The 15,468-nt window shown below is 34.8% G+C and overlaps 1 protein-coding gene across 1 annotated transcript; it reads left to right on the top strand.

Moving 5' to 3' along the window:
* The first annotated feature begins 7,928 nt into the window (after positions 1 to 7,928).
* On the top strand, positions 7,929 to 13,868 carry LOC132052095 (F-box protein CPR1-like). The gene is made up of 3 exons (XM_059443459.1): positions 7,929 to 9,208; positions 9,498 to 9,573; positions 11,603 to 13,868. Exons 1-2 carry the CDS (start codon positions 7,995 to 7,997, stop codon positions 9,538 to 9,540), a joined length of 1,257 nt encoding a protein of 418 aa, XP_059299442.1. The 5' UTR covers positions 7,929 to 7,994; the 3' UTR covers positions 9,541 to 9,573; positions 11,603 to 13,868.
* Positions 13,869 to 15,468: the final 1,600 nt, after the last annotated feature.

Below are 15,468 nucleotides of genomic sequence, written 5' to 3'. Positions count from 1 at the left end.
GATCCTTTTGGTTTTTCCGTATGTTTACATTTTATATTTTGAATCTCCTTCATGAGAAAAACCTGGAACCGTCTATATTAGGAAATATTCTTAATGCTTATAACTATTTATATGTGAACCCAACTAGTATTGTACATTAACTTGATTTTCCTGTAAGAAATCTAAACTTCAAATCATGGTCCGACCCCCTCTCCATCCTTAACTAGAGGTCTCAAATTCAAGCACCGAGAATGAAGTTGCCTTTGTTGGGAGCACTTAACCCCAAAGTGGAACTTTCCGGCAGGAATTCAATTAGTCAAGCCCCAAAAAAGATACTCCTCCGTCCCAAGTTATGTGACACTCTTTTCTTTTTTAGTCAGTCGCAAAATGAATGACACCTTTACATATATAGTAAAAATTTAACTTTAAACTTTCCAGTTTACTTTTCATGAGATGATTTATAGCCACATAAATATCTATAATCATTTTGAAATTTTAGACCACAGGTTTCAAAAGTTTTCCTTTCATTCTTAAACTCTGTGTCAAATCAAACACCATCATATATATTAGGACGGATGGAGTACGAATATCGGATATGATTAAAAAAAAAAATGGTAAACCGTAAATATTACCATTAACTATTATTATTATTATTATTATTCTAACTCTAACTCTTCTTCTTCTTCTTCTTATTATTATTATTATTATTATTATTATTATTATTATTATTATTATTATTATTATTATTATTATTATTATTATTGTTATTATATACCGTAAATTGAAAGATCAGACATGGTTTTCTACAATTGATTAAAATAGACAAATAGAACCCGTTTTCTTAAGTATTAAACTCCAAGTTTCCAAATAAATAGAGTATGCTGTTTTATTACTGAACTCCCAAATTCCCAAATATTACCGTTAGAAAAAAGTTTCCTAAGTTGTTACCAATTGGCTTTCCTACAAAGGTAAGGATTTGAGTTATAATTCATCCACTTTTTGTTGTATAAATTCACTCACAAATCATAAACCCCTATTTTTATGCTCAAAACATTCTAGTCTCTGCCACACGTACTATACACTTCTCTTTTGTTTTTTTCATCTTCGCAAAAAATTGTGCTTTTTTATTCTTCCAAGAAATATGGAGTTAGAGAATCTTGAAGAAGGGTATCGATTTCATCCAACAGATTCAGAGTTACTCACATTCCTTTTGAGGTTTATTGCCAAACAACCATTGTGTGACAATGGTTTTATTACTGAGCATGATGTTTACAAACAAGAACCTTGGAAAACTTATAGCCATGGCCGCCATTGTGGAGGACAAGATGATGAGGATACTAGTATTTACCGCTACTTCATTACACCAAGGCGGAAGAAAGGGAACAGTTTTTGCAGAATTGTGGGTGAAAAACTTGGAACTTGGAAGCAGCAAGATAAGGGAAAGAATGTACCTATGAGTTATGGTAATCAGAGCAAGCCTTTGATTATCGGACGAAAGAAGAGTATGTGCTATGAGACTACTAACTATTATCATGGGAAGTGGCTCATGAAGGAATATGTGTTCTGCGACACTCTTCTTAGAAAGTTCAAGAATTCTGAGTATAAAGATTATGTTATTTGTGCCATAAAAAAGTTGTCCAGAAAGAATTCTTCTAATGGTACTCACAGCAGCAATCTGAATAGTATCGATTTTGTTGATGAATCAATGGTGGACATGGAGGTGACTTCAGGAGTAAATTCTGTTGAGACATTGATGGATCACGAATATAAGGCGATCACTCCTATCAATATTGTTGAAGAACCAATGGTGGAATTTGATGATCTTGAGGTGCAAATCCAAGAGGCTGCTGGTGAAGAGAACGGTGTTTCGGGGCTAAATACTTCTCAAATTCAAGAATTTGAGAACGCGATGCCAGAAATTAATCTGCCTAAAGAAAAGGATAGATTGACTGAAAATACAGGTGACACAGTGTTGGACAAGAACCAGACACAAGAAGGTTGTTTTTTTGCTCCTAATGAAGACTCTATTGCATATTTGGAACTTGAAGCCAAGAGTACAAGCTTTGTTGAACTACTAACTGTTGGGGGGAATTCTGCTATGAGGAACAATCAGGTGCAAACTCAAGAGGCTCCTGGAGATGAGATTTATGGTCTGTTGGGGCTAACTAGTTTTTCTCAGATTCATCAACCTGTAATCCCTGACTTTGCGAATGGGCCAGAAAAAAATATGTCTGAAATATTGAATACTTTAGCTGAATATATGGGTGTCACAGTGTTGATGTATCCGAACTATGAGCAGACCACTCCTTTCGATTTTTCTGAGCAAGCAATAGTAGAATCTAATGAACCTCAGGTGCAGACTCAAGAGGCTGCTGGTGAAGAGAATGGTCTGTTGGGGGTAACTGATTTTTCTCAAAATCAAGAACTTGTGATGCCAGAAAATAATGTGCCTGAGATGTTTGATACGGGTGAGACACTGTTTGAGAAGAACGAGACACAACAAGAGACACTTTGTGAAACAGAAGAATCGAGCTTTATTTCTGACCTTGTGGAAGACATGTTAGATCATGCGACTATGAAGGATAGATTGGCTGTAAGTAGGATGGAACACACTACATTAATGTTGGACCAACAGTCTTGGCTGTCGAAGACGTATTTACAAGATATGCTGCTATGAAGAATTGGTACTACCTGAACAGTTTCAGCTAACTTAGTGGACAGTACTAACTAGCTAGGTTCAATTCTTGACTTTGAAAGTGAGTTATTTGCACAATAACTGTACATACTGCAGTAATTAATGGAGGTTTACATTATCATTTCCTTTTTGCTTGTGAATGGTTAACAGTATATCTTTTTGAAGCAATATCAGCAGTTTTGAGCTGCTTCTAAGTCCTTTGGTTTTAATGTTTCCAAGAGTTTATGTAAATTCTATTCGTCTAATATTAGTGTTCAGTTTCTAATTTAGCCAAAGAATCTTATACTGCAACTGTAGTTATTATAAGCTTGATCACGTGTTACGAAAGGTCAAACAGCTCCCCCTAAATGAACTTTTCTGTTCTATCCTAAAACTAAATTGGTCTCTACTACACATCTCATCATCTGAAATTTGATACATAAAATTCCCCCTAAATTTGGCTCTCTTTCTTACTTAGACACCTAAACTATAAGATGTTTGTATTACCCTGAACTTTGTTTTTCCGTATGAATTAACATCGTATCCAAATCTGGTAGCAAGTGACAATTACGTGCCAGACACTTAGTTGCGCAACTTTGGATAATCACATCCCGGTGAAAAATGAAAATCACTCTGCTTTTATGCGAATTCATACAAGCCGCCTACTGCACATATCTCATTTTTTCATTCCTGAAGATCCATAAATGTGCCACATAACATCTTTTCTTGAATGATTCCTTTTGCAACAAACTAGGGCCGACAAGGCCACAACCAAGAAAAACAACTAGTCAGAAGGCCGGCAAGGCCAAACACAATACCTGTACATCGACCGATAGTCGTAAGCCTATATATATATATAGCACTAATATGCATATATATATATATATATATATATATATATATACGTAGCCATAGCCATACTCGTAATATATATATATACATGCATGCATCCTATTTGATGACTCTGACCAGCAACTCCGGAGAATGGAGTGCGAACATCCCTGCTGAACTCTGGTATCCTACTGAGAAAGGTACACCAATCCGTCTACCGTACCTGTGGGCATGATCACAGCGCACAAAATACGTCAGTACGAAATATGTACCGAGTATGTAAGGCAGTAAGTGTAAACATAACATAAGCATAAGAGATATAGATAACATGGGAAGAGATGTAGAGACAATCTGAAATTCTGAACGAGGCCACTGAGGGCGACCATAACCATGACAGGAATATAACTGTATGCTCGTAAAAATCATTCCTCACGGTGTAGGGTTATATCATATCATATCATATAATAATATATATCCCTCTGTGGGGTGAGCTCATTATCATATCATCATCTCTGCCCAACTGATCAGTGGCAATGCACAGCTACGTGCCTACCCGGCCGCCTACAACACGGCTCGGTAAAGAAAGAAACATGTCTAGGTGCACATATAAGTGCCTACCCGGCCGACTATAGCGCGGCTCGGTAATGAAAATAAATACATATATATATATATATATATATATATATATATATATATATAAGTGCAATGCAAGACTGACCTCAGAAGAGATATCATAAGAAAAGTTGGAGTGACCTATCGTCGTTACCCTCCTACTGTCGTTATTGTCGCTACATTCTTTGCCTTTCACTTCAAAAGACAATAACATGGAGAACATGTAAGATACCTGGTATGAGTTACACATGAAGTAGAGCTCAACTCATTCGGATGGTATATGATCAATCCAAGTTTAGTAGAAACATTCCAATTCAGTGGCCAAAAGAGATATGGAAGCATGAAAAGCGTTTGATGCAATCATATATCAAATAAAGATTAGTCAATCACAAGGAAGCGTATTCATCTCATATTTAGTGGAAACTTATATCGATGGAAGGTCCGTCATATTTAAGTGATGGACAAGAAAGATAAGAATGCGGGAATACACTTTAATACAAGCTATTTCAGAGAAGAGGTAAGCTTAACCATTTCGGGATACGGCCGACTCAAGTTTTACGATAACGTTTCAATCAATAACCAAAGAAACATGGAAATATGGACAGTACTTTAATATAAGTCATGTATGAAGTAGAGGGCTGCTCAAGTATAAGAACATGATCGACTTATGTTTTCACGGAATGAATGTATCAATGAAACGTTCGTCGAGTTCTAGTCATGCCACAAAAGAGAAGAGAAAGCCCTACATACCTCGTCGATGGGGTTATACATGTTTCCTGAGTCCTCGAACGCCTTACGAACGATTTCCTACATAATACGGACTATTTAAGATCAAAACCAAGGTCATAGCTTATAGAAATCTTCATTTAGACATTTAATCGAGCAACTCATGGGCGTGAATTTATAGGCCCTTTTGTAGCATAATTTTTTCCGTAAAACGCTGCCAAATTATACTTTTCTACTTCTCCTTTTCAATATTATCCCATCCACACCACAACTCCAAACAACACAACAAAACCATATAAAACGGCCCAACAAATAAGCTAAGTTCATGAAAGTTTCATAAGAATATAGAAGAGCTTGTTCTATGGGGTTTTTCACCAATTTCTATGATCAATTACTCGTAGAAGTTCAAAGAGATCAAAAGGAAGTTAAAATATGCCTTAGATCATGAAAATCACTTCAAACCCCAAGTTACTTCAAAGCAAGGTTTTTCTCCGAAAGGTGAAATAGTGAAGAAATCACAATTTCGAAGTTGCCATGTTGTTCTTCATATTAAAGTTGATAGACTTGCTCTTGGTTGGGATTGAGATTGATGGAGGATTCATTGGAGAGAGTTTGAGGGTTTTCCAGGTTGGAGATGGTGAGAAAATGGAAGAAAAATTCGTGCAAGGGCCCTATATATATATTTGGGCAAATTTAAAGCCACCGACTTAGCACACTGTTCCCGCGGCAATTTGCGTCCCTGGACGGAAATGAGAATCTCTCTCTACTCTGATGTCGTATCTACGAACTGTAAAATGCGCTGGAAACTAGACTCGTAGACCTTCAATTTGATAGGTGGATCACCCCGTAACTCCAAGTAGATTGAGAGAAAAGCTCTTCGACATCTGACCCAAATTTCAGTGAAATTTACAAACTTAACTTGCGACGCCCTTTGTCGACTTTCGTATTACAACTCGTTTGACTTCCAACTTAACAAGAGACCATTATACGATTCAAATACTTCATATCATTACTTTCTTAGCATGTGAAGCATTCCTATTCTCACTCAAAAGTACAAGTTATCGTATTCCCAACTTGCTGACTTTTGACGAAACTCATGTTTTTTTTTTTTTTTGATACATTCACTCTCTAAACCTTCCGCCACTTACTAATATTATTTATAGATTCTTGTAACCATTTATATAATAAGCTCAATCCCTTTTAACCTCAAGATAATTTCTTTTTGAACTTGCCTAGACTAACTCATGATGCGACTTTAACGTGTGAAAATCCGGGGTGTAACATCTTTAATTTTTGGCTTTCAACATTTTTGGCGCGGCATAATTTGAATTTTGCTTGGCATAGTTTACTTTTAACTTCTCCTCAAGTGTCAGATATGAATGTTTTCTGAATTTCATACGGGACTACTTACTTACGTAAAGTGCACTTTTAGCTTACCAGAAAAGTGGACTGAAGGAACTGATCTAAGCATAGCTTTCTCTCTCAAATACAAATGTCAAGAACGGTATGTATTACTCCCTCCGTCCCAAAAAGATTGACACTTTTCGCTTTTTAAGAGTCAAACAAGTTGTTCTTGACCGTGATGTTTTCATATGTTTTTTAAAATATTTTAAATTATTAATTATGGTGACTTATAGTACTTTTTACGTAGTTTTCAAATATGTAAATTTTATTTCGAAAAAATTAAAGGTTTTATGTTCAAACACATAGTCAAAATTGAGAAGTTTGACTCTTTGAAAAGTGAAAAGTGCCAATTTTTTTGGGACAGAGGGAGTATAACATAAACACAAATGCCCCTATTTTGGGATGGTCTTTAATTTTTGCCCTTCATCATTTTTTGCGTGACATAATTTAGATTTCGCAAGATATAGTTTACATTTAACTTTGGCATATGTATCATAACATTCACACAAATTATGTCGGGCAAGATAACTTTCAACACTCAACATAATTTGAAAAGTACTATAAATTTATGCCGCATAACTTAATTCCTACAGAATTTATGTCGAGCGAGGTAAAAGTTCAGTTTCCTAAGATAAAAGTGATAAAATTATATCTTGCGAAGTAGGTCTAGATATTTTGACTAAATAAGTAGCAGGAACAAAAATTAAAGACTGTACAAAGATGAGCGGCAAAAATTAAAGACGAGTGCGTTTGAAGGCCAATCCGTGCGCAAAAAAAAAAAAAAAAAAAATTGAAATTCTTTCACCCTTTTTGTGTGCTTTCCACGGTTCCTCAAATCTAACCTTACTCTTAGGTTTGATAAATTTGGAGTTACAAGTTACAACAATGGTGCACTTACAGACTTAGCCCTGAGTATTCTTGGTGTGCGTGTACTAAAAGACAAAATTAAAATTACATAAAAAAAAGTCAAACTTCATATAGATTTTAATAATTTTATGAAATTTAAGACAAAAATAAATTGTTTTATATCAATAAAATCACTCAACTTAGGATTTTTCTCTTATAAAATCAGTCAACCAAATTTGTTAATAAAAAGTGTGACATGGCAAAATAAATTAATTTTCTATGCGTAAAAAATTTGTTACAAATAAGCACAAAATTTGTAAAAAATGATTCATAAGTTGATAGATATATTTGTTAAATGTAAGACTCCACTCAAAGTAACAATGTTATTTCGTCTTCTCAGTCATCTAATAGGAAATGCATGCTCGACGTGAAAAGATTGTTTGTACCATGTGAGAGAATTATATTAAAGAGTAGTTAAATTACAATTCATGTTCAATTTTTCTTTTTATTGAACTAAAGTTTGATCAATAGATATTGTACTTTTAGAAATGTCTTCTAGTATTAACTTTGTTATCAGCTATGATTTGCTCATTTGATAAGATTATATTAGAACTGAGAAAGTGTTGATAGTTTTTACAGCCCGTAGGGTTTTCTTGTGTATGAGAAAAAATTCAAAAAATTCAAATTACATTTCCAAATAAAACTAATACTTCAAATCAACCTGATTTGAAATTTCTGATTTTAAATCATATTCAAACGGGGCCTAGTTGATCATTTTGGTGAGGGGAGCAAGTGTAGCCGAAATTTTAGGGACAAATAATTAGTTCTCCTTTTATATATTCAGAAACGGCTCATCTTGAAGAAACCGCTTCAATATATATCCCAACAGTTACAGTCCAAAACTTAGTCGCCTACTCAAACAATGTCAACCTTTCCATTAGATATTGTCTCTGAAATTCTCTGTCGACTACCCGTTAAATGTGTCTTACGTTGTAGGTGTGTATCAAAATGTTGGTTGACTCTTATTGATAGTCCTGAGTTTTCTAAATTGCATGTCAATTATTCACTGAAACTGAAAACAACCAATTCTAACCTTTTCTTGATCTTGAGAAAGGTTGATTATAATGGACATGGAAAGCGTTGCTTTTACTCTCTACACTTTGATAATCTCAATTCCCGAGTTGTTACTCCTAAAGAATTGACCAACCCTTTGATGTCTTATGAATTTAATACCAAGATTCTTGGTTCTTGCAATGGTTTATTGTTGATATCAAATACTGTGAATGATATTGCTTTATGGAACCCGTCTACTGGAAAGCACAAGAAGTTACCCATTCTTGGTATTGGTGAAAATCATGTTCATGTTAGTTTTGGTTTTGGATATGATGTTGTCAATAATGATTATAAGGTTGTTAGAATTGTGCAGTTTTCGGGTTCTGAAAAAGGTTCTTTTCACTCTGATGTTAAGGTTTATAGTTTGAAATCAAGTTGTTGGAGAGGGGTTGATGAACAACTTCCTTATTTCCTCCAATATGTAGATCAACCAGGTACTTATCTAAATGGTTCATTGCATTGGTTTGCTAGTGCTAAGATGGAGATACCCGAAAATAATTTAGAACTCCTGATTGTTGCTTTTGATCTTGGAACTGAAAAGTGGCGACTTGTTCCCCCTCCCCGTTATATGAGTTTCAATGTGAATTTGGTCTTATTGGGAGGTTCTCTTTGCGTATATAAAACCTACTTGATAGATTCTTATGATGATTGGGGAAATGTGGATCTTGTTGTGGACCATGTGGACATATGGGAAATGAAGGAATATGGAGTTAAGGACTCATGGACTATGGTTGCATCACTTGAACAACCAGATAAGCAAATTGGCTGTACTGTGGTCCCACTTGCATATTCGAAGAATGGAGAGGAAATTCTTGTGGAACTAGATAATAGGCGATTCGTGTGGACTAGTATTGCGGGGGACTCTATAAAGATCGTTGATATTGAAATTGGGGCTTTACGGGGCTTTCTACATTTCAATAGTTATGTTTATTTGGGAAGCCTCGCTCACCTCAGTTCCAATGATGACACAAGTGATCGGTATAATCAAGATAAAGGAGGAAAGAAGAAAGCCCTAAAGAAGAGGTCCGTCATTCCGTTAACTTGTAGCCTTCTTTCTTTTAGCGTTTAGCATAGTTTTTACGTATTTATACATCTTTTACAAGTAGAGATGTTAGGACCACTTGTTTCAATAACAGGGCATTATTGTTAACATTTAGTTGAAGTAGCACAGAGTTCATATGTGGAGATTGTATACTTTTGTTTTCCTTTTTCTTCCCTCCTCCCTCACAATGAGGGAGATTGCTTATACAACTTATGTATTGTATTTGTTTCCTTTCTTTGCTAAATTTATATTTTATCCTTGACTTGATAGAGGAGATGATTTCCTTTCAAAGGGGTTCAAGTTGAAGCTTTGAGCAATGAATGAGGTGAAGATTTGGAGGGTCAAGGTACCTTATATTCCCCTCTATAAAGTAGAATTTAATGGTGGCATTGACTTTCTTGATACTTATACAAACCAGCATTTGCTTCGTGGTATTACTTAAACAAACCAGCATTCGGTTCCTGGCATATTACTTGTGAAGTGTTTTGATGTCTTTCTGCTGGTCTTGATGATGGTGTAAGTTACCTTTTGCTCCCTAAGTATGCAGCTTAGTCTTAAACTTATGATTGACATGTGTAAAAGAAACTTGTTTAGGCAAGGATGGCTGGATGGGTAGCAAAAATATCTGACCATAGTAGGAAGAAATAATCACACAGGTTATGTAATGAAGTTAGGCAGTTCAAATGCAATTGAATAGTCCTACCATATACTTTTCTTTGCTTAATCGAAAAAACTGAAAGTGGCTGTTATTGCTTTCCCCACTGAAGTGTATTCATTAAATGCCTCAGTTTTGTTACTTTCTTTATCTTTGTTTGTTCTCTTTAATATCAATCGTATGGATATGTAAAATATCCTAGCAGGAAAGGGAGGGAAACGGATACTCAATTTAAAGTGAGTAAACAGAATTCCATACTTGATCTCATAGATACAAATAGAATTCTGCGGAATTTACAAGATACGATCTATCTGGATCTAAAGTGTCAATTCCAACAAATATTGAACTAAAAAAAAAATCTTGATTTCGAAATGGTTTGCCATCTCCATCGGGGTCAGGATTGCTCTCTGATAATAGATCAGATTGTACCAATATCAACCCCTTTTCTTCCATTTATTCCTATTCCAAGGCAAAAATTTATTAAGAGGAGTGATACATTAGTCCTTTCTAAGTGCTTGATTACATGAATCAAATATGTTGCATGCTTAAGTAGAGTGGAATTTGTAGGACTTGTACTTCACTCCTTAACATAATCAACATGTTACTAATAAAAGAATTTTGTTGATTTTAAGTTGGAAGTTGGCTATCTTCTCTCTCTCTCTCTCTCTCTCTCTCTATTATGAGTTCGCTTAAAATCACTCTGCTTGTGATGTACAGAAGAGAAAAAAGAAATATTGATGAGAAAACCATCAAATGGTCGCATAAGATTTTTACTGATTATTTAAAAAATAAAAAAAAATAAAAAAAAGAGCTTTTTCTCATTAGCTCGAATGACTAAATAAAATTCAGATGGATGAATGGTGAATCAAGAATGTTATACTGAAATCCTTCATATTAGATCATAATTTGAGCTGATTATAGGCACTCACAGATTTTTAATGTTTGAGTTTGCGCATTATGATGTTTAATAGCTAATTGCTGAAGTCATAGAGTTTGCTGCTCCTAGCACATGTATTTGACCTGGGGGTGTGGAAGAGAAGGCAAAATTGAAAGTTGTTGTCAAGTATTACATTGTAGTGGTAAAAATGACAAGCATTTTCTGTAAATGATAAAAAATTCCATTGGAGGAACCAGATCTTGATATAGATTTGATCGGTGAACTTCTTTACTGAAATCACAACTAGAAGATAGGAGGTCCTTTCCTCAATTTTTCGAACTTCAGTCAGAGATTTTCCATTTTCCCCTTCCAGCTTCCTGTTATGTTTCTTCTCCATCAATGACCTCATCCTCAGGCTGTCTTCTTTTGATTTATCAGTATGCAACTTATTTTTCAAAACCTTTGTAGTTTCCTTATTTTAATACTTACATTTTTCTACTGAAGCATATTAAATTCAATTAACTGCAACTTCTCTGCGAGTTGTAAGATTGACTATGCTATCCAGGCCAAGATGAAATCTTGCTCATTATCGTGTTGTGTAATGCCGCTCTTAATGTTGGCTGAAGTATATTATGACTTATTGGACGGGGCATTAAATTAAATGTGCAGGTGAACTGATGAGATTGGGAAGTTGGTCGCAATCCTCTACTTATGTACCAATTTTTTCCTGTGAATGTGGTTATCTAATATATGACATGTTCTCCTGTACTTCCCAAAGAAAAATAGAAATTGCATAATTGCAGACACATTCAAGAGTACCTGAATTAGTTTATTTTTTGGCAGGATGCGTTTTTGATGCTTAAACACTGAAGCAGGACAATCAAGAAGAGCATATTTCGTATTTTTGACTTTAAGCTCCAATATCCCTCCTACTCTTCTTTTGATATAAACAGTAGATACTTATGTTTTGATATCAGTTTTTAGTCGATAAAGCTGATGACTGACTTGTATGGAATTTACAGATATGCTTTTCCATTTTGATGTGCCTATATGGATTTGTTATTTTTTCATGCTTTTGTAATTGTAAGGCTGCATGATGGATTTAGTGAATGGTTCACTTTAGTTGCTGATCGATTCTTTTCCTGCGCTTAATTATTGTGGGGAGATTGAAATTGTAGACAATGCTCTTACCACATATTATTCATGGGGTTAAGTTAATTAAATAAGGCAATTCTTAAGTATGCTTGCCTTACTTGAGCCAAGGTCTATTGCAAATAACCTCTCTCTATGTTATGGGATTACACTGGGTATCCTGTTGTTAATTCTTAAGTATGCTGCCCATTTCATCTAGTTTCCGGTCGCTATATGTTTTAGGTAAAATAAATCAAATGCCCTTGAACTATAACCGAAAAGTCAAGTTCACACTCAAACTAATCGGGCGACCTATTACCTCTCTTGACCATCTAAAAAGTGAATTTAATACTACCCTAGAAGCTGATGTGACACAAAAATTACTGTATAATTAAAAAATAGGAGAGCGAAGTAGTAAAAATAATTTTTAAATTTTAATAAAAACTATTTTTTTTTCACTCCTCCTCCATTTCACCTCCCTATATGTTTGAGGTAAAGTGAGTTACAAAGTTTATTTCTCTGAATATCGAGGAATTGCTATTAAAGCAGCAAACATTGAGAGATCGTATGCTTTCAGTTTCATCTGTTCGTTTTTTTCTTCTGTATTCTCATGCGCTAAACACTGCTAATTTTGTGAATGGGAAACTTAGCTTTTAAAATTCTTCCAAGTTTCTAGTTTTCCATATGTGCCAGCAAATAAGGAGAGGAATATTTTGGTTAACTTGCCTTTAGTTTTAGATGACTTGTGATAATAAGAAGGAAAGTCTTTTTTTTTTTTTTTTTTTTTTTAGTATAAATCATTACATGATGATCATCAGTGAAATTATTTCCGTTATTTACTGATCTATTATTATTTTAAGTAACTCATGTTTATGTCAGTGAATAGATTTTTAAATCTAAAACTAGAAGTAATTCATTATTAAATCAGATTTGATGCTTCCAGCTATCCAAACAATTTTCCTTTGTAAAGACCAAAATCACAGTTTGCAAAACAAAACAAAATTTTGCTCGACAAACGTATTTAAAGAAATTCAGAGTACCATCATCATTCATCAGCCCCAAAGCGAGACTTTTCGGAAATCGTAATTACAGATAAATAAATTAAGGCAAACAGAAAGTTGTCTTTGAAAATCGTACGTGAAAATGGGAAAATGAAAAGACATGAAGGTTCTGTAAAATGACAATAGGTACCCTTTCAATTAATCAAGGATTAGTATTACGCACTTGTAAATACCCGTATAAAGGGAAGGGTCCAATTGTCCTTTCACAAAAGCCACCGTACTCGTTTCCTTAAAAGGAATGTTTATTTTATCCTCATCAGTCTCTCAATCTGTTATTGTGTACTAAGGTCAGCTAATAAAAAAAGGTAATTTTTCTCATTGCTTCTTTCTTTTAATCCTTTTTAACATGATTTCAGGAAGATGACTGATAGGTGTTCTTTTTTAATCATAGTATATGTAAGTTGTCATCTTAACCAAAACCATAACAAGGGTTATTTTTTTCTGTTTTTCAACATTAGTAGGAACTCTTTATCTCAATCATATATTTGGGGTCAAATAATTTGCTAGAAACACTATGATTTTGTATCAATTGCATTTGGTTCTTGAAGTACTGTACAGGTTGTTACATGTAGAAATTCTATTATCCTATATGTTATTGAATATTTGAATGACTACTTGTCTCTTAGAAGGCTTAAAACTTTTCATCTTCTCGTTCTTTTATGTCCCGAACTCTCTTTTGTCCATTCAGTTGCAATCCTAAACTTGATCTTAGCTATTTATTACTATTATAGTATAGCCTTTAATCTATCAATGGAAAGATCTTCATGTGTTTTCTGATAAGGAATTATAGAAAAAGTTAAGTGGAACTACCTGCACGGGGCAAATGAAGATCTCTACACACTTGTTTAGGACTCTGCTGTTTTTTATATTACTCTGACTCACCCCTGTTTGATATAATTTGGTTCAAACAGATAAGATGGGTGTGTTGAGTAGGTCCCTCAGACATGTGGGGCCCACCAGAGTTGAATAGTAAATACGCGTAGTGCTTTGTTCGCATATAAAACGCGGTTCTTGTTTCCTTTGTTCGCGCGGTGATCGTTCACGCGGTTTTCTTGTTCGCGCGGTGTTCTTGTTCACGCGTTTTACGAAAGCTTATAAATAGAGTTCTAAGCTTCATTTGGAGCGACACACAAGAAAATCTCGGACAATACATCGAGTGAGAGCAAAGTGAGGTATTCCATAGGCTAAGAAAACGATGCAGCGTGAAGAAAAATAGAGTGTGAGTGATATTGTAGTAAGGTGGGAAAAATCAAAAAGAGTGTTTTTCTTTTGTGGGTGTAGTGGTCTTAGGAGTATTTATACTCGTTACTACCTGATGTAAAATTCCTTATTATAGTGATATCGAGTTGCTATCTTGGCGAAGTGGTTTTCCGCTTATTCGGAAAGGGTTTCCACGTAAAAATCTTGGTGTCATTATTCTTTGCATTTTATTCTTGCTAATTTAACCATAAATTAGTGTTCGTTTATCACTAATACGAAGTGAATATTATTTTTGCGGGGTTATTTTATTCCCAACAAGTGGTATCGAGCCAAGGTTACGTACGAGTATGCTACGTAGGTTGCCGGCACGATACGAACTTCCACGTCGAAAAGAATTACTTTGGTCTTCGAATAAAATAGTATTTGTATTTGTGATAAACGATGGAAGCGACACTAGTAGAATGATTACTTTGAGTGGCGTAAATTATGTCATTTGGAAGGGCAAAATGGAAGATTTGCTCTATGTCAAGAATTTTCATGAACTTTGTCTTTGCAAATAAAAACGATAATAAATCGGATGAAGAGTGGAATTTGTTACATCGGCGGGTTTGCGGCTTTATTAGACGGTGAGTTGACGATAATGTGTTGAACCATATTTACGGGGAGACACATGCTCGGTTTCCCAATGGAGCGTCTTGAAAGTTTGTATGCTCGGAAAAGCTGGTAACAACAAGATGTTTTTGATAAAGCAAATGCTGGGTTTAAAATACCACGATGGTTCCGCAATGACAGATCATCTGAATATTTTTCAGGGGATCATGAACCAGTTGTCCGCTATGGGCATTAATGTTAGAACCCGTATTTTTTTTGTACAGTGGAATAATATGGATTTATTACGATAAGTTAAGGACAAAATTATTTCGGGATACAAAGTCGGGATTCTTGACCTTCGATTTTATTTTGAGATATAAGTTGTGCATGAATTTTTTTTGGGTATTGAACACTTAGGGAAAATTGGGACCACAATTCAAAAATTGGAATTAAAAATGTTGTGCAAAATGCCATGGTGGCCTTGTAAATGAGATTGGTCCCACACATTGTGTGGCTAATTTTAATTGGTCCAACACATGTGTGGGCCATATACAAGTGGAGATATTTTTGTGGGACTAAAAGATGACTTTCAAGTCATCTTTCCTCATTTCTATACTTAGCAAAATAAAGCCACAAGTTGAAGGAGAAGCTCACGGCCAAGCTCCCTGGAAAATCAAATCCAACTTCAAGCCTTCCAAAATTATTTCCTTGGTATAAATCAACTAT

The sequence above is a fragment of the Lycium ferocissimum genome, chromosome 4 (genome assembly GCF_029784015.1).
Source record: "Lycium ferocissimum isolate CSIRO_LF1 chromosome 4, AGI_CSIRO_Lferr_CH_V1, whole genome shotgun sequence".
Taxonomy (NCBI): Eukaryota; Viridiplantae; Streptophyta; class Magnoliopsida; order Solanales; family Solanaceae; genus Lycium; species Lycium ferocissimum.
Note: the sequence above shows the minus strand (reverse complement) of the source record. Positions and strands in the feature narration are given on the sequence as shown.

Bases quoted from the DNA above. Each gene is read 5' to 3' on its own strand.
- LOC132052095 (XM_059443459.1), top strand. From the start codon at position 7,995: ATGTCAACCTTTCCATTAGATATTGTCTCTGAAATTCTCTGTCGACTA. The intron at 9,209-9,497 runs GTCCGTCATTCC...TTGACTTGATAG, and splicing joins AAGAAAGCCCTAAAGAAGAG to AGGAGATGATTTCCTTTCAA.